The sequence below is a fragment of the Rhinichthys klamathensis genome, unplaced genomic scaffold (assembly GCF_029890125.1).
Source record: "Rhinichthys klamathensis goyatoka isolate OS25496 unplaced genomic scaffold, OSU_Roscu_1.1 h1tg000407l_1, whole genome shotgun sequence".
NCBI classification, from domain to species: domain Eukaryota; kingdom Metazoa; phylum Chordata; class Actinopteri; order Cypriniformes; family Leuciscidae; genus Rhinichthys; species Rhinichthys klamathensis.
In genome coordinates, this window is record NW_026606908.1 from 1,028,082 (window position 1) to 1,048,157 (window position 20,076).

At 37.5% G+C, this 20,076-nt stretch overlaps 2 protein-coding genes across 3 annotated transcripts; both read left to right on the forward strand.

Annotated features, from left to right (window-relative positions):
• The first annotated feature begins 3,795 nt into the window (after positions 1 to 3,795).
• On the forward strand, positions 3,796 to 11,184 carry psmd4b (proteasome 26S subunit ubiquitin receptor, non-ATPase 4b). Its single transcript, XM_056234888.1, has 10 exons — positions 3,796 to 3,880; positions 4,544 to 4,684; positions 4,789 to 4,903; positions 5,357 to 5,443; positions 5,577 to 5,645; positions 5,738 to 5,953; positions 6,026 to 6,134; positions 7,901 to 8,014; positions 8,121 to 8,185; positions 10,536 to 11,184. The coding sequence occupies exons 1-10, from the start codon at positions 3,855 to 3,857 to the stop codon at positions 10,707 to 10,709; spliced, it is 1,116 nt and encodes a 371-aa protein (XP_056090863.1). The 5' UTR covers positions 3,796 to 3,854; the 3' UTR covers positions 10,710 to 11,184.
• Positions 11,185 to 11,959: 775 nt separating this feature from the next.
• On the forward strand, positions 11,960 to 18,418 carry vamp1b (vesicle associated membrane protein 1b). 2 transcript variants are annotated; one of them, XM_056234890.1, is made up of 6 exons: positions 11,960 to 12,076; positions 12,171 to 12,426; positions 14,867 to 14,999; positions 15,178 to 15,336; positions 16,952 to 17,003; positions 17,857 to 18,418. In XM_056234890.1, coding segments are annotated over exons 2-6 (363 nt in total). In that variant the 5' UTR covers positions 11,960 to 12,076; positions 12,171 to 12,424; the 3' UTR covers positions 17,874 to 18,418. The 2 variants fall into 2 exon arrangements, with proteins under 2 accessions (XP_056090865.1, XP_056090866.1); XM_056234891.1 differs by lacking the exon at positions 11,960 to 12,076 and having other exon boundaries at positions 12,099 to 12,426.
• Positions 18,419 to 20,076: the final 1,658 nt, after the last annotated feature.

Below are 20,076 nucleotides of genomic sequence, written 5' to 3' on the forward strand. Positions count from 1 at the left end.
GCGACAAAAAAAAAAAGAAAATAGGGGAAAACCGACCAAAAATGATTCCCACTTTTAAAAAAATAAATGCGTTTGAGTGTCACAGATAAAATAGCTTTGTATCTTCTAATTACGCCGCATTCAGGCTTAGTATTTCATGGTTAGTTGCTTTACAATTGCCTTCTTTGAGGTGCCACTAAGTAGATTTAGATATTTTGTTTGGCAAATATAATTGTCTCTATGCATCTGTCTTTTGCATTCGCCCATTGCAAGTTGCCCCTCCACATTGGACCAATCAACCGTCAAGGTTGAGAAATGGACGGATCCGCATGCATGTCATATTCTAGTTTTAATGCACATATTGCTGCCTTGCCAAGGGCCCCGTAATATTAGTGTACTGTATTCCTGTATATAGTTCTGTAAATAATTATTCATTCTGTGTTCCTGTACATGTATAAAACGCTACGAATGTGCTCTTCCAGCACAGCAGCTCTTGTCTTTTAACAAACATGTTAATGAATAGACTGACTGATTGATCGATGTGCCATGACGTCTTCCGATCATCCGCCTTAATGCGGCTTTTGAAAGCAGCGCGTTGGTATGAAAACACTCATTTCTGCTGGTTACAGAAATCCCTCGGACCAACATGGATCTGCTTAAGTCATTTCAGATCTCCCTGTTACAGATGTTTTCGTTACACAGTGCATGCTTTCTGGCCTTTTCATACAAACCTATTTGTTTTCTAGCATTATACACAGTCCTATAATGTGTAGACAGGACTGAAAAGCCTTTCAGCTATTTGAATATCAGGAATGTAGACTCAATTTACATTCTAACGTCATATTGTCGGTATATAAGAAGTCTTGAGAATATTCACAGCTGATTTCTAGTTGAGGGGATGTTAAATCTGTTCAACAGTTGTAGTTAGACTCGCCCTGAGAATAAATAATAATTTAAACTGAGCAAAGAAAAAAAATGGACTTTACCAGGGCACATGTGAACACTTTAGAGGAGCTGGAAAGAAAACTGCGGCTCACTACAAGCTCTCTGATGAATCTGCCTTTCTGTTATCACACCCATTTGGATCGTTTTAACAGAGGAAGTAGTTGTTAATGGATCCATTGGTTGACAGGCATTACTTACAGTTTCTCTTTGGCCGATTCACGGCCCTGATACCTCTGCCACACACAGATCTGAGACTGACAATGCAGTCTTGAAGTACTTAGAAGAAGGGCTGACTGTAGGCTTGAACAGTGTTGTGTTGTCCCAAATAAAACAGTCGGTGAACTGCAGCTCTTAAAATCACACAAGTGTTGAAGCGAAGGGATCGTTCGCCAAGGATTTGTCTTTACAGACCTGAAGAAAATGCAGATAGAATATGCACAGGAAGTACATTGACAGTCTGTATTGAAGAAACCTATAGAGCTTCACAGTGGATGCAGTATTTATGCATATTCTATGTTTAATGTATTTTATATTATGACAATGTATACTTGTGCACAGAAGTTTGGTTTGGGTCTTTTTCTTGTCTTTTGGTTTGAATCATTTCAATGTCTATTGTTCAAGTCTTTGTCAGATCATGTTACAGAACATTTTGATAATGCACCTTAATGCTTCACAATACCGTTTTATCTAGGGCGGGGAAACAATCAACCCCAGGACAAGCTAATATCACTAAAAAGCTAGAGCTAAACTCACAGTTGTCCTCTGAAAGTACACATTTCAGGATTTGCTTTGGCGCTGATATGAAAAACAAAGATAAGCAGTCTGGTGGATTTTACTGGTTTTGGTCACACAAGGTTTTTACAGCGTTTCTAAACTTTATGGATTATTTGTGAATTTTGTGAAAAGTTACCTAGATTCACATTTAACTCGAGTCCTACAGTAAATAAAATAAGATTAACAATGCCCTGATTAACATTTGTACATTTTATAGTAAATTTGTATCGCCTCTCTGTTGAAGGATATTGGGTCTATATAATGAAGTTACTTTTATAAAAACTAATATTGCACACAATGTTTGTATTCATTTCACTTTCCAATGTGGTGCTTGTATCTGCTCTGTATGATGCATCTTCTTTTATAGTTTTGAGGTTCTGAAATTCCTAAACCATAAACTGATCTTGGATCAGCTCTCAGTGGCTTAATCTCACAGTTGGCTTGTGTAGTTTTCTGGGATCTTCACAATTCAGGCCTCTCTCATTTATGTTTCTGTTATTTATTCATTTGTGCTTATGGTCTCAAGATGCAAAAATAACTGCCTTTCTCTGACCAACACTTAATACTGATTTATCTATTCTTACAGGCTAGAAACCACACTAAAACATCTTAAATATCCCAAAAGTGAAACTTTTGACCTGACAATGCGTAATGCGAATGAAAGATCGTAAATAACGCATTGTGAGCAGGCAAACAGAGACCGGTATTCTTTACGCTTTGGTTCATGTAGGGCTTTGTCCAGTCTTTGTATTAATACAGTGAAACAGATATTTGCACAACAGACACATCAGATTACATGCTGGCAACTCTGACACTAAACAGACCAACCAACCTACTGCAATATGAACGTTTCCGCCAATGTATTTCAGTGATTGTATTTATTAAGAAATGTCTTGTTTTTCTTTTTTACTTTCTCGATCTGTATTTTGAATTCTCTATGTACCTTAGATGATTGTATGTATTACATAATCTTTAGTATGTATTTTATTTTGGGTCTGAGGGAAGTTTTTGACAATATAAACCATTTTTGTATTTTATTTGTTTGTGTCCAAGGTAAAATATTCCTATTCATTCTAAATCTGTGAAAGCTCTTCCTCAGCTTTTCTACTTATGAATGTCTGGCGGTGTCAGGAACAACACTGGCAACCGTAAGTGCTTTGAGGACTATATTTTTACCTGGCCTGTATAAAACGTGTATATAATATGTATATAAGCAAGTCACGGAAATGCCTTTTTCTTGTGTGGTGTTTGCAGCCTGTTTCTCCTACCATCTTTCAGTGATGTGGTGATTCTGTTTTTTCACATTGTCTTTCTGATTTAAAAAGAATAAAATATTTTCCAAACCATTGCTGTGGTTTTAAAATATATTTTTTTTCTAAACCAATCCATTAAATAACATTAACAAAAACTCCACTGAAGACTGCAGTTATGGTGCTGAAAATTTAGCTTTACCATCACAGTAATAAATTATATTTTAAAATGTATATTAAATGGAAAATAGGTATTTTAAATTGTAATAATATTTCACCGTATTACTATTACTACTACTTTTTTTTTTTTTTTTTACTGTAATGCTGTTTTTTAAGTCAGTGTTTAATGTGACCTGATGTCTTCTGTATTTGTGTTAGAGTCTGAAAATGCCCTGATGATAGTTAGTAAGAAATCATTTTTGATTACCAAATCAGCATTAATTAACATTAACAAGTAATATCTATGTTACAGTATTTATCTTTAATGTTAGTTAACTAACAATAAAGTTGTATAAAAATGCGACTTTATAGTTTGGTCATATTAGCTCAAGTTCATTTTAACGTATTAATAAATGTTGAAATTAAGATTAATAAATGCTATTTTTCATTGTTAGTTCATTATAATGTAGTTAACTAATGTTGTGTTTATAAGTGTTACCAAAATTACAATGAATACTAACCAGCACACGCTGTATTTGTAATTGAAATGGCAACCTATATCAGAATTTGAAACTAATACATATTTTACATTTTTTAAAAGTAGTTGGTGTCAGTTGAACAGTTAAATGAGGATTTATAGAAAACACATTATGAACTACATTTCCCATGATTCCTATCAGCGCTACTTTAACCAATAAGGGTTCACTTACGTGCTTACGTCACGTAGAGCGACAGAACATTTTCAAGATGGTGCTTGAAAGTACTATGGTCTGGTAAGAAAAAATACTTTATATTCTTCAAACATCAGATGTAGTTTGATAAACGTGATGTGTTTGAAATATTACGCAATTGTGCAGTGAAGTGTTGTGAATTGGAGTTGAGAGAGCGGTTGTGTTGAACAGAATGACAGATGTGCGGTTTTCCTTAGTCATGATGGAACCTCAGCTTGTTAAACAGCTTCTCTGTGTTGACATGTTATGAGGGAAAACCCTTAGAAAGCTCATAGCTACGATTGTTAGGTTGTCTTAGTTGTCCTATTATTAAGTTAGATGAATTAGTTTTGAATGTAAATGGGTTTGTTGGTTTCATTTTCTTGAAACTAACGTTATAGGTTTTTGTATAAATAACTATCCAGATAGGCCTTAAAATCCTTCTTTTTTACTTTCAATTTGCTAGCATAATAAACTATTTAGTCTGGATGACGTCCTCAGCCTTTTTATTAACAAGATTTTATATTTAAATATTAAATAGAACTACGCATATGTGCAGAATTATGCTTCGTATGCTGAGTGGACATTAATTATATATATATATATATATATATATATATATATATATATATATATATATATATATATATATATATATATATATATATATTAATATATATATATATATATATAATATTTATATATGTGTGTGTTTATTATTTCTAGTGTGGACAACAGTGAATATATGCGCAATGGAGACTTCTTACCTACCAGACTTCAGGCCCAGCAAGACGCTGTCAACATCATCTGTCATTCAAAAACTCGGAGTAACCCAGAAAACAACGTGGGGCTCATCACTATGGCCAAGTAGGATGGTGTTTTTTATACTTTATTTATTCTACTAACAGGTATAATGTGGGATTATTGTGTATGAGAGAATCTATAGAAGAGACCCACTGTGTGTGTTTCAGTAACTGTGAGGTCCTGACCACACTGACCCCTGACACGGGCCGGATCCTGTCGAAGCTTCATGCCGTTCAGCCCATAGGAGTCATCTGCTTCTGTACAGGCATCAGAGTAGCACATGTGAGTGGGTCGGATCACATCACAATTCTAATTTTTATTTTGCCACTAAGATCCACAATTATAACCATGAATTATTGTACCAAAAATGGTCATAATTTACTTTAGATGACACCTTTTGTCTGAGCCTTAGAATGAAATTGTTTGATTTTTGCTACTGTAACTTTCAAATTTGTATGATCTTCCTTTTAGGAACATCATTTCTTATAAACTATTTGCATGTGAAATGAGTATCAACATCAAACCTCAGGTTACAGAAATGTGGAGTTATTGTTTCTAATTTCAAAAGATTATATATATATGTGTATATACTTATTGATCTTTTGAAATAAAATGTTAAATGTATAGATATTTCTTTCTATATATGTCTTTCTTTTTATTTTATTATATAACCTTTTCTTAATGTCATCTGTACGCTTATATTTCTGATTCTCTCTGCTCTTCACTGTTTCACAGCTGGCATTGAAACACAGACAGGGAAAGAACCATAAGATGAGGATCATTGCTTTTGTGGGAAGCCCTGTGGAGGACCTGGAGAAAGATGTGAGAAATATGTGTTTTTTCTTCTTCATGCATCTTGGGTGTAAACATTACCCTATGATTTTGAATTGAAAAAAGGCCAATATAATGTGTTAGTGACCTTCTCATTTGTGCCTCCGACCTGTCTCTCTCTCAGTTGGTGAAAATGGCAAAACGTTTGAAGAAGGAAAAAGTCAGCGTTGACATTGTTAACTTTGGAGAAGAGGTGAACATTTATTCTGTGGGAATGTACTTTACCACAGTCTTAAGAAATTACTTCTTTTTCCATGTCATTTACTTAGTTTTTTTGTCTTTTAGGAGGTCAACACGGATAAGCTGACCGTGTTTGTGAACACCCTAAATGGAAAGGAGGGTGTAGGCTCTCACCTGGTAACGGTGCCTCCGGGCCCGAGCCTGGCAGATGCTCTTCTGTCCTCTCCTATCATGGCTGGAGAGGGTGGCACCATCATTGGCCTGGGTACCAGTGACTTCGAGTTTGGAGTGGACCCCAGCGCAGACCCTGAGCTCGCTCTGGTTAGTAGCACACAGGACAAACTTCTCCGCTAGAAATGCTCCAGATTATAACTGTTTGTGTCTCTGTTCCAGGCTCTGCGTGTGTCGATGGAGGAGCAGAGACAGAGGCAGGAGGAGGAAGCTCGCAGGGTAACAGTGGCTTCAGCTGCAGAGGTCGGAGTGTCATCACCCACTGCAGATGGTGAGAGAAGGAGGGGCATGTTTAAATGAGGATTGGACCACATGGGGTTTGTGGACGCATCGGTGTCCCTGACAAGTGTAGCTGTGGGTTTTTGGTTTAAGTGGAGCCCCTAAAAGGACATGGTGATAGAAAGAAATCTAGGGATGGGAAGAAAAATTGTCAATGCTTTTCCATTCACTCGCAAAACCTTTGAATTCTTTCATTTTCAAATTCATACTTTTATTCAGCAAGGATGGATTAAATTGATCAGAAATGACAGTGAAAATGTTGGCATTGTTACAAATTATTTGTGTTGTTCAATGTTCAAAAGAACGGCATTTATCAAATAATCCTGAAAAAATTTAGTGCCGTTTCCACAAAATATTAAGCAGCACAATAGTTTTCAATATTGATAATAAGAAATATTTCTTGATCATCAAATCAGCATATTAGAATGATTTCTGAAGGATCATGTCACTAGAGGTGGCGAGATGAAGCCTCATCTCAGGGGGTTGGTTTTGGTTCAAAATATGTTTTGGTTCAAACCTGAACCAAACATATTTTTATTCAAAGATCAACAGTCTGTCATTAGTCTTTTGTCTGCCACAAAAACAAAAAAAACAAAAAAAAAACATTAAAATCATGAACTCAAATGTCATTGTGAAAAAAAAGAAGTGTTACTGTTGTAACAGTGCACCGGCTAAATCAGACCTTTCAGGCTGTAGCCTAACGCTAATAAGCCTTATGCCAAAATTATTATTACAACTAAATTGTCGGTCATTAAATAGGAAAACTAAATAATTGTGTAGATGATTTGCTTCAAGTGTAACCCGACATCAGACATTAAGGCCCGGCCGAAGTATTTTTTTGCACACAGTGACGCGACCAATTAATGACTCCTTTAATGCTGCGTTCACACCAGACGCGAAAGCGCGTCAAATTCGCGCCTACTGCGTCTAGTTATACGCGTGAACACTTTGAATCCATTCGCGTGTCAAGAGCGAAATTGACGTGCGTAAAAAAACAAGTTTAGACTGACTGCCTGCACATTCACTGTCCTCGCAGCTACGGCTGCTGCAACTTGAGGGGGCTGGCTGCAGGACGATTCAACTTCCACGGACAGATTTTAATGTTTTATATCAAGATTTTGCTTTAGTATAATTTTGGGGACAATTAAGGCCAGTTTCGGGATTCGGGACAACAGCTTAGATTTCGAGACTGTCCCGAATTTTTCGGGACTTTTGGTCACCCTAGTTAAGGCTTAGAAATAACGGTGAAGAACAAATCTATTTCCACATAGACTAATCTATGTATATGAATATAATGTACTTTCTGGTAGTAAATAATTATTGAATAACATAACTGTGTTATAAACGTATTGGCTTGAAATGAATGGGGCTATTAAATGTGTGTAAATCAATTATTTGGTCATAATAGGCAGGAGGGGCAATATAATTCTAAAACTGGAAAGTGGCTGGGTTTAAACCTTGGGTTTATATATCTGTAATAAATGTTGCGGCAATATTCGAACCGCTTCCTGAACCAGTCAGGCCGAAGCGAGGCTTCTGACGTCATCAATGAAGCCTCGATACGCGCTTTACTGAAAGCTTCCGAGATTTCTCGACACCACGCTCCGAAAAACATAACATATTTGTTGAGTTGTGTATAAGGAAAGTTTCTCTATGCTCTAAATTGAAGAGTGAAACCATATGTATTTTAACCGTATAAGATTGTTTTATGAGAAGTCTGTGTTTAATGTGATCTGATGTCTTCTGTATTTGTGTTAGAGTCTGAAAATGCCCTGCTGAAGATGTCGACGGCTCCCGCTATGCCCGATTTCAGCCGCATGACGGAGGATGAACAGATTGCATACGCCCTACAGATGTCCATGCAAGGAGGAGGTCAGGCTTATTACTCTTCATAATTTCTTGTTTTTGGTTGTCTTAGTCACCAACCCCCTTTTATCTGATTTGTTTTATACAACCACATGTTTGTCTTTGTGCACAGAGTTTGGCTGTTCAGAGGCCATGGATGTGGAAACAAGTGCAGCAGCCGACAGTGAAGCTCCTAAGGTGCGTTTCACAGCTCTTTTCCTCCAACCAGATCTGCTTTCTTATAGAGAGGAGATGAGAATTTTAGATCGAACACAGTCATGTTGTGGGAATAATCAAAAGCAGCTGCAAATTCTTCATTCCCATCATTCAAAAGCCTTTTGAATGTGATAAAGCGAGTCAAAACCACACAAAACAGAATCACAGAAACAATACGTTATTAGATTTGTGAGTAGAATGCAAAGCCATATATTAGGGCTGGCAGCTATCGATTAATTTAGCAATATAGTATTCTACCGATTATTATTAGTTGTTGGCTACGGCACGATCAAATCCTTGTTTAATATTGACCAAACAACATTTAATTCAAATGTCCTCTTTAATCTTTAATATTTGGTCACCTATGTACGATAGAAATGCAACAGCTGCTGTAATTTCTTGAACAAGAACATGTGCACATCAAAACATGCAAACTCAGAGCGAGGGTTTAAACTTTTATTTTGAAATTGCAATGAACAACAATTTGCATATTTAGAAACATATTTATGTATTCTCCTGTGTTGGCGTAGATTTACAAATGAGTTACCTACTTTACAAATCTTGTGAGATGGCGCACACTGCGTTCCTAGATGAACGTAATGAGCAACCCAAACTCAAATGAATGCAGAGAGGGAGTTTTTAGAAACCCGAGACGGGCTTCACGCATGCAAATATGAAACACAAACCGCGTCCGACTTTTTGCGTTCCCAAATGAACGTTATTGGAAAGCTAAACAAACAGCACATGCAGAGACTCAGTTTGTTTGGAGTAGCGTCATGCTTCTCTGTGGGAAAAACAAAACAGCATATATATATTAATTTGACTGAATCGCAGCCTTTGTGATTTCACAATAGCAGTATGCTATATTATGATTTTAAATGGTTTTAATATATCGTGCAACCTTAGAAAACGGTGTAATAATGCGGTTCATGGATTCTCGTCCGTGGAATGTGCCATTTCCGGTATTTTGCCGGGTACTCGACACGGGTGAATTGCAATCAAGGATTTGTTTTTTAATTGAGTACTCGACTTTAATTGAGGAATCGTGCATATATGCAGTGTAAAGACGCCAGTCTCAACAGTCGGGTGCCGGAAGTCATTTTCTCCATAGGGGAATTGATTTTTCACGATAACTTATAAACCTTTAAAGGGATACTCTACTGGTTTTGTATTGTTTTGTTAACTATATTGTATGGCAGAATACCATAGCAAGTGTTTGGGAGCACTTCGACTCGGCACAGTAATATCATCTCTCGTGAAAAGTCATCTCCCCGCTCCCTACCCTCCTCCCTCTCATTTCAACGGGAGCGGACTTTTCACGAGAGATGATAATACTGCGCCGAGTCGAAGTGCTCCCAAGCACTTGCTATGGTATTCTGCCAATATAGTTATCCATTTTACACGCTTAGAAAAGCGCAACGTTTTATTTTGTGTCACCGTCTTTGGTCGAGTTACACTACTCTAGTAACTGTATTTAAATAGGGAAAACGTGGAGGTGTTTGGTCACTTCTCTTCTTGGCACGTATTGAATGAACAGGGCTGAGATAAGATCTAACAAAGTTTCGCCGCAAGACAGCGATTTAGTGCACGCACTGAGACAAGAGAGGTATGTATCAACTCGTCTTAGTTAAGGGAATAACATAGTTTAATATGAAAAACCAGTAGAGTATCCCTTTAAAGACAGACGGACCTACTGTGAGCCACAAGGTTGTTAATTGATGGTATATGCTTTTGTTGAAGCCGTCAACATCAATAGTTTTCTCCATCGTTTTTTTTTATTAGATTGTCATTCGCAATGTCTCATGGGACTGTAGTTTTTCCCTCGTTTTTGCTCCACTTTAAAGTTGTAATTCACCTCTTAGCTGGTTGGTTTGGTTCATGGCTAACTCTTAAACGAAGACTATTAAAATCCCTATAAAAAAAAAGAATGGGGAAAAATACCTTTGGAACAAAGGCTATTGAAAAAGTTAGCAGGCACTGTTGCAATCTGTGATTAAATATATGCAAAAAAGACAGTAATTCAGTATGCAGATGTTATAATGATATCACCGTTGATTATATTTTGAATCCTGACAACAGAAGTCAAAGGAAGATTTAGGTTTATGCCAGTTCTGCCAAGAGAACCTGAAGCTAAACTTCAATTTGAGATGGAACTGGTAATAACGAGTCTAAGGAAGCAGATAATCTATACCATGTGCATAGGATATTTAAAGTAATTACATATTAATTAGGTACTGCCTTTAATTTGTCACATGGTAAATGCATAATCATATACAACCTGGCACAATGTCATGAAAGTGCCCAACTGAAACTCTTTGTGTGTGTTCTGTAGGAGGATGAGGAGGATTACGATGTGATGCAGGATCCAGACTTTCTGCAGAGTGTGCTGGAGAACCTTCCCGGAGTCGACCCCAACAATGAAGCCATCCGTAATGCCATGGGCTCTCTGGCGTCCCAGAACAGAACTAAACCACCTGAGGGCAAGAAAGAGGATGAGAAGAAATAGAGAAACGGTCCAGACAGAGGACAAGGGCATGAAGGGTTTCCAACTGGATGATGGATAGAGATGAACACAATGCATATAACTGATTAAAAACAGCAAGAATAATGATTTAATAAGAGTTTTCTTAACAATTGTTAGAGGGAGGAACAACAGAACAGACTAACAACAAAGTTAATTGACAGAAAAGAATATCCATAAAACACTTCTTGCGTGTAATGGTGAATGATCATCTTCATTTGTTCCTTTTAAGTAACATCTGATCTTGAACCGTATTTAGTGGAGCAGAAAAATGTTCACGCACTACTTCAAATAGTAGTGCTCACTTCACTGTTTATTTGCTAGATAGGTTACCTTATGCCACCTAACTATAACTTCTCTTGTGGTTTTTGAATGACTTCTTGTAAAGGTTTCTTTGTCAATTTTGTATCACTATTTTCAGTTCCTTTTTTAATAAAGGGCTTTGTTATGGTCAAGGGAATCTAAAGGTAGTAGTTGTGATCTTTTTTGAAGGTGTAAACCACTGAAGCTCTCTTTTTCTGTGCAAAAAGGCAAAAAATATCACAATCCTTTGACTTAGGTTAAGTTGCATGTAGTGATTCACAACTGAACACTTTGTTGACTGATGGCCAAATAGAGACTGACAAATTACTTTTGAACTTTTTGAGTCTGCCTTTCATCTACCAAAGTGATCATTATGCTATATAATATGTTATGCAGCATTTTTATTAAATAATTAGCTAACTGCCACCTCATAAAGCCCAGATTGGATTAAGTGCATGGATGACGTCAGAATATGGGCCTGATGTTTGATAGACTATCCCCCGGTTTCACAGATGAGGTATAAGCTAGTCCCAGATTAAGATGCATGTTTGAGCTGTTTTAACTGAAAGCAACTTGCACTGATCTATCTTAAAATATGTCAGTGCCATTGTTTTGTCTAAAGATGCACATCAATAATGTTTGTTTGTTTTCTAAGGCGTGTTTATAAAAGCTACTTAAATGTCCTAATTGAATTAAGGCCTAATCCTGGCTCAATCTTAGCCCTGTCTGTAAAACCAGGCCCATGAGACCCATACTCGCCTATATGCAGGACTTGAGAAGTATAGCATGTGGGGTATGTGGAGAAACCAGTTATCAGAGAAAAGAAAAGTCCCCTTAGAAAGAACAAGCCGACTCAGCACTCTGAACTCACTGAAGTACCGCAGTACACACAGAGAGAGAGAGGGAGGATGGGGGCAGTAAAAACACGCAGCGCATCATCATCATCATCATCCTCCTCATGAGTTCAGATACAGTAGCGACGCAGTGCAGGAGCGCAGCGCGCGCACATTTACTGCACTAACCTAATCCAGCCTGAAGAACAGAATCCAGTGAGAGCACTCAAAATTAGCCCGCACTGCATTGTATGTTATAAATAACCATTGTGTTTCTCTAATTCACGTTGAAATTTGTAACTTCTTGTAGAGAAAACTGAAAAGGATTTATGCGCTCGTGCGTCCGAGCACGCGACCGCTTTAACTGTCCAGCGCGTGCCTCGATAATGCGCCAATTGCACTGATGAGTCGCGCGAGGATCCCGCATCAGCAGCAAGCCGCTTCAACCTTGCACATCAGCCTCTCCTTCCTAATTTAACCATTTCTACTGCTTCTTCGCTGTTTTAATTTTTAATTGTATCACCTTTTGACTCTTTTCCTTTCGGTGAGGTACTCTGAAAGAGAATGTAAGTATTTTCGCAGACTCTATATTCTACCATTTTTTTTGCTACAAGACCTAACGTTACGATATGTAACTTTGTAAACAGTTTTCAAGCTTAATTTCCCATGAGTGTGAGTGACTTACATTTTTTTATCGATTTGTTGGAGATGCTGGAGGATCTCTCAGTTGCCTAACACTAAACTGTCACGATTAAATGTTTTTATTTACCCCCCGGTTTCACACAGATAAGGCTTAATGCTAGTCCCAGACTAAAATGCATGTTTTAACTGAACTCATCTTCCATTGATCTATCTTAAAATATGTCAGTGCCATTGTTTTGTCTCAAGATGCACACCAGTTTATGGATGGATTATTGGGTCAGATTGAAAACTAATAAAAGTCTAAAACTAAAAGTCTTAAACGAAAACCAAAAGTCTAAGTTTGAAACTAAAAGTCTAAGTCGAAAATGAATTTGGTATTTAGGATTGGGCATTTGGTATTTAGGATTGGGCATTTGGTATTTAGGATAGGGCATTTCGTATTTAGGATTGGGAATTTGGTCATTTAGCCATTTAGGATTTAGGATTGGGCATTTAATCATTTAGCCATTTAGGATTGGGCATTTGAGGATTGAGGATTGAGGAGTGTATGCAAATAAGGAGGCGTGGCCCAAATACTGGAGGCTGGGTTTGAAATGGCTGGTGCAGATGCACCTTATGGACAGCAGAGGGAGCTCCAGTGCTAAGGAGCACACTGTAATGAAACCAAACAGAGCGAGTGAGCAGGTCTGAAGCGAGGACTGTACTTTATAATGTGATAACTTCAACTTAATGACAGCGTTGTATAGGGGTACTGGAACGGTATATGTATTCCTATTGAACCGAAACGGTAGCCTACGGGCGTCACGGTTCGGTGCACGAATTTACGCGGAGAATACACGGTATAAAAATAAATAAAACTCTAAATAGCGATACATTTCGCTCTATTCGCGTTTGGTGTGAACGCAGCATAATAAACAGGCTGCGATGTCAAGATTGCAATGTTGGAGTGTGTGCGCAAAGATCAAACTGCAAAGTGTGTATATTTGTGTAGGCTACACTCGCAATAAAATACAACATTGTGCTCTTGTCACACAATCTTGTCAAACTGTAACCTACAACTGTCACCCAACCAAAATCACACACACACACAACACACACACACACACACACACACACACACACACACACACCTAGGTCGATCGCGCCCGCGCCTCCCCCTCCCCTCTCTCTCTCTCTCTCGCGCGCACACACACACACACACTCCAGCATTGCAATCTTGACATCGCAGCCTGTTTATTATGCTGCGTTCACACCAAACGCGAATAGAGCGAAATGTATCGCCATTTAGAGTTTTATTTATTTTTATACCGTGTATTCTCCGTGTAAATTCGTGCACCGAACCGTGACGCCCGTAAGGCTACCGTTTCGGTTCAATAGGAATACATGTACCGTTCGTTCCATTACCCCTATACAAGTTGAAGTTATCACATTATAAAGTGCAGTCCTCGCTTCAGACCTGCTCACTCGCTCTGTTTGGTTTCATTACAGTGTGCTCCTTAGCACTGGAGCTCCCTCTGCTGTCCATAAGGTGCACCTGCACCAGCCATTTCAAACCCAGCCTCCAGTATTTGGGCCAAGCCTCCTTATTTGCATACAATCCTCAATCCTCAAATGCCCAATCCTAAATGGCTAAATGATTAAATGCCCAATCCTAAATCCCTAAATGCCCAATCCCAAATGGCTAAATGACCAAATTCCCAATCCTAAATACGAAATGCCCTATCCTAAATACGAAATGCCCTATCCTAAATACCAAATTAATTTTCGACTTAGACTTTTAGTTTCAAACTTAGACTTTTGGTTTTCGTTTAAGACTTTTAGTTTTAGACTTTTAGTTTTCAATCTGACCCAATAATCCCTCCATAATACTAGACCTCCCTGTTATAAAGACTGATAACCAGGATTCAATGGATAATAAACATTGAACCTTTATGAACCTAACGTAATAGCCTACATGTGCACAGTACATAATCAGCCTTGGTACCCTACTAGACATTGAAAAACCCATATTGGTCGACCAGAAATTTAGACCTTAAAATAATAGAAGCAATTAATGTACAAATGAATAATTAATGTAGTAAACTCTTTTAGGAAGCCATACCCTGTGTTCGACATAACTGGAACATCAAATCAGAAATATTATGAAAATGAACCATGGTCTTACAACAAATAAAACCAAAAAAAACGTGGTTATTGTAGTTAAACCATGGTAACCATAAATTAACTATGGTTTTGCTTAACTAACCATAGTTTAACCATGGTATTTGCATTAAAACCGTGGTTATACAAATGGTTAATTTTTGTAAAGGTTAAACAAATTCAGTCAACAGTTTTTATGTGTCATGATCGTCTTTGTATGTTCAGGTCTTCTGCAGATGATGCCAACCCAGCAGGTGCTCCTGGAGCCCCAGGTGGCCCTGGAGGAACCGGTCCTCCTCCCCCTCCAAACACCACCAGCAACCGCAGACTACAGCAGACACAAGCACAAGTGGAGGAGGTGAGTGAGTGTTTATGGACAAGAAATATACGGATTAGCTATGGATGGGCAAAATGTGCAGATTTGCAGACTTTCTGTATACTTTTCTTTCTTTCCTTATGAATCAATGCTTTTGCAACACAAGTGTTCAGTGTCGATGTTTCTTGCCTCATGTCTTCTGTGTGTTTGTGGTCTGCAGGTGGTGGATATCATGCGTGTGAATGTGGATAAGGTTCTGGAGAGAGACCAGAAGCTGTCTGAGCTAGACGACAGGGCAGATGCTCTGCAGGCCGGGGCTTCACAGTTCGAAAGCTGTGCTGCCAAACTCAAGAACAAATACTGGTGGAAGAACTGCAAGGTGGGACATTCGGATTATATTAATAAAGCTGAAATAAAATAAAATATAAATATTAGATGAAAAACTTATACTTGAAGTACTAATGTTGAAGTACTAAACCTAAAAATTTAAATAAAGCTGTATAGGAAATAATCATAATAACAAAATAATAAAAGTACATACAATTACTACAACTTAAATGAAAATGAAAACATTTTAAAAAAAAAATAGAAACGATTTAAAAATATGAATAATAGTAGCCTATATAGATAATTCTACTGTACTCAGAACTCTATATAGTGTGAATGAAATAACATGCAGAAGTAAATAGGTCAGTGCTTATTGCTCATGCTGTGCTCAGCGATTTTGCTCAGAACAGCTGCTAGTGTTAATTAGTTAATATGTGTAAACTGGAGCTTCTGGGTTTTGCTAATTACCGATTGATGCAGAGAAACTTTGGACATCATTCATCTCTTTGTGTACTGTCTACTACTTTATGAGCAGGATTTTTGTTACTAGTGATCCGAATCTAGACTAAAATGTAAAGTAAACTGCCTTGTTGAGGATGTTTTTAAATGTCTGTTTAAGGATTTATTAAGAATGTATTTTTGAAATCTGCTATGAGATGGAAAAAATAGCTGTCAAAAATGAGTGATGACTGAACATGTATATGTTTTTGTAATTGATGCATTACTATTTTTTCTCATATACTCCCACTTAGGGATTTGAACAAATTAAAACTTATTCAAAATGATCTGCACATCCTGCACCCCTGACATGCAGGGCCGTCGCTAGCGGGGCAAATGCTGGTGATGATTCTAGGGGCCCCCGGCCGTAGGGGGCCTCGCAATTTCAACCGAGGGGGAACCTCGGTTAATCTCAGAGACGTCACAACTAAATTGTCAACCATTTAAAAATTTTATTATATAAAAAAGTAACGTTTTAATTATTTCAACAACGAAGATCTTCAACATATTTTGTTGATTTGGCTGTTTCTCCGCATGAAGGCAAGTTTTGTCTCCTGAAATCCCTGTGATTTGAATAACAATTTATTCGATACCATTACACCTGCCAGAATACACAACTCAAAGGAAAGGATTGCTTTGGTATGTGAAATTCTCCCTTACTCGTCTCTGGACAAGCAGGCCTGGTTCTACGGAAAGCTAGAGTTGAAAAGTTTTTTAAGTTGAAACCGTAATAATATCATATTATTACGCTGAAGACAACATGTTTTTAAAGCGTTGATCATTGTAGCCAATCACAGACATATATGTTGAGCGCGTGAATGCAATGGCCAACCAGAGATGTTTAAGAATCCTTTCAACAGCGCTCAAAATGCTGGTATCGTCACATTTTTAAAATTTCTTGGTACTGAAGTCGGTACTTTTGACAACGCTAGCCAGATGATAAAAAGAACAAATCCCACAATCCCTGAGTTGCTCGAACAGGCACCTAAAAATATATTTTACATACACTTAAACTTAAGGACTTGTAAGCGTTTGTTGTCAGATTCTTGATCTGATGGTTCTTGATAACCAGGATGTTTGTGATTGTGTTTGTGTTGCTGTCTTCCTTCATGTAATGTAGAGTCAGTGACGAATTGTGTAATTTTAATTGTTGTTTTTTTCTCCCTCAGATGATGATTATTATGGGTGTCATTGGAGTCCTCTTCGTTGGAATCATATTCTGTGAGTTTCGAGTCATTTAATGGGTTAATTGAAGCATGTGCTTTTACACATTATGATCAGACAACTTTGCCATTATATCCTATTATCTTATTACTCTAGAACGTCTGTTAGTCATAATTGTTACAAAGGCAATTATATATTATATTGCATTATAATAGCACTATTACCTGTTATTACCATTTATTATTATTTAACTGGATTTCTGATTATATTTCTGTATTTATATGGACATTTTAAAGCTTTGAGCTTTGAAGATTTATTGTTTTTACATTTTTATTTCATTACTTTTATCGTATTCAAAAATTGATTTAATATTTATTCATTATACCATTATTTACACATCATTTTCTCTTTAGCAAAGGAAGGTATTTTGAATGTGCATGCTTACCTGTCGTGGGCACGCAGAGCATTCTGGGATGCTCAGGTTTTTTTAAGTGATGCTTAGCTTTATTAGAGGCATCAGTGCTGGTTCTCAGACCAACCGCCTGTGTGAGTTTACTGTGTAGAGTACTCTTTACTGTGTTTAGAGCTCAGACTGGACCAACTCAGCATAAGCTCAATAATGCATCATTACGGTGAATTATTCATTGAGGGCAGTTGTGCATAATGGTACACTCTAAAAAATGTTTTAACCCAATTTTGGGTCAAATATGGACAAACCCAAACATTGGGTTAAAAATGTAATAAAAAAAAATAACCCAACGGCTGGGTGTGTCCATATTTGACCCAACAACCCAGCATTTTTTAGAGTGTACCGTATGTATGGCTACTGAACCCGACAAGAGACACATTTTGCAATGGAATATCGAGCACCTTTTTTTCACGCTCTCCCTTTTGATCTTTCCTTATCTAGTGTATTTCTTCTCTTGAGCCGATCCACCTGCAACAAACAAGAAAATGAACGAAGAAAACACAATTATGAGCTCCACCTATTTCCCAAATACTTCTTTCTTCAATCCTAAGGTCTTTCCATTTAGACATTTTGCACCATGGTGTGTATGTGTGTATGTAGTATGTAGATGTCTGCTCTCCTTTCTCCTGTATCAGAATGAACACATGTCACATGCTCTCTATATCTTTCAGTTTCTGTCTACCTCTCTCCTTTTCCCTCCCTCTTGGAATCTCCTGCATTATTCAAACCTTCTGCAGAAATTCATACATGAATGCACAGAAAGAGCAAAGAGAGAGAGAGAGAGCAGAAGAAAAAACAGATTTAGAATAAGTGGGAGAAGCCAGGAAGGAAAAAAATGTGGTGACACTTGTGAAGACAAGGTAGGAGGATGAAAAAGGAGATCCAGTGCTCATGGGAGGAGCACACTACCGTTCAAAAGTTTGAGGTCTGTAAGATTTTTTATTTATTTTTAAAGAAATGAATACTTTTATTTAGCAAGGAAGCATAAAATTGATCAAAAGTCACAGCAGACAAATAAATGCTCTTCTTTTAAACTTTTCTATTCATCAAAAAGTTTCTTGAGCACCAAATCAACATCTGGATTTCTGAAGGATAGTGTGACACTGTAGACTGCAGTGATGATGCTGAAAATTCAGCTTTGCCATCACAGGAATACATTACATTTAAGATATATTAAAATAGAAAACAGTTATTTTAAATTGTAATAATATTTTACATTATTATTACTGTTTTTATTGTATTTTTGATGAAATGCATGCAGCTTTGGTGAGCAGAAGAGACTTCTTTCAAAAACATTTTCAACAGACCTTTGAACGGTAGTGTGTGTGTGTGTGTGTGAGAGAGAGAGAGACAGGGAGACAAAGAGAGTCTGTATGCATGTGTGTGTGTGTGTGTTGGTGGGGGAATAGATGATAGTAAAGTCAGGTAAACATTCTTTCTGTCCCTGTAATGCCAAAGCTTTCTCATCTGACCTTTCGGAGAAATTTTATAAATTGATACTGACATAATCTGATACTACTCTGTTGCCATTCCCCTGTTACTTAGAGACGATTCATGAGCTGTCACCCTTTGACTTTTATTCTAAATGTGTATGTGTACTTAAAGGTGCAGTAAGCGATTCTGAGAAAAACAATGTTGATATTTGAAATCAACCCAAACAAACACACACCTCTCTTCATTGCTCTGCCCCCAAAATGCACGAACACGCAAAGCAAGAGTGGATGTCTCTTTATCATAGCTAAAGCGAAGCAAAATAAAGTGAAAATGTTGAATGAACAACAAGGAAGAACAAAAAACAGACAGTACACAAGAGTATATACAAGCAAGAGTTTGTTGTTGTAGCTAACATTACAACAACAGCATATCTTGGTTCTGTGAAACATAGCAAAACCAATGTTACTCACGTATTGAGCAGAAACAACTCAACCTCTGCATCGGTTTCAGATCTTCCCACTTCGGTCTCGGCTCTGGAAAGCTTTTTTAATATTAACGCGGGCCCTAAAGCTCCTCCCTGATCATAACACTTATTTTTCCAGTGATAATCATCTGACATTTTCTCTTTTGCAATGTCTCTCAGACATCTCTCTTTCTACAGTCTTTCTTCAAATCTCCCTCTCACTCACTTACTCTCTCTCTCCTCCCCCATCATGAGTGGACACGCCTCCTAATGCTGATTGGCTACAAGTGTGTTGTGGTGCTCGGTCCGATCCACCTTCAACAGTGTTTCTCAGAAATTGCTTACTGCACCTTTAAGATACAGATTTAAAATAAAAATAAAAAACACACAACTAGACAGATAATTTATGAGAATGCAATGAGATAGCAGTTTTTTACACTCATAAAAAAAAGCTACAAAAGCGGTCACCTTGGCGGTAAAATAGTACATATAAGTAGTGATGTTACTTATGAAACTGATTTTTTTTTTTTTTTTATGAAACTGAATCTTTGAGGAACACAGCACAATTTCCTGAGCACAATCTCCAACTTTATCTACTCAGCTAATGGTTTCACTGAGTCCCGTAAACGACGACAAACGAAGCCTCACTTTCTGTCCAATCACGTGCACAATTCGCTTTGCGTGTCAGAATGCTAGAACACCAGATCTACAAGTTTTAATTGAGATCAAACCTATTAATTACATTTTTAAATACCCAGTCATAA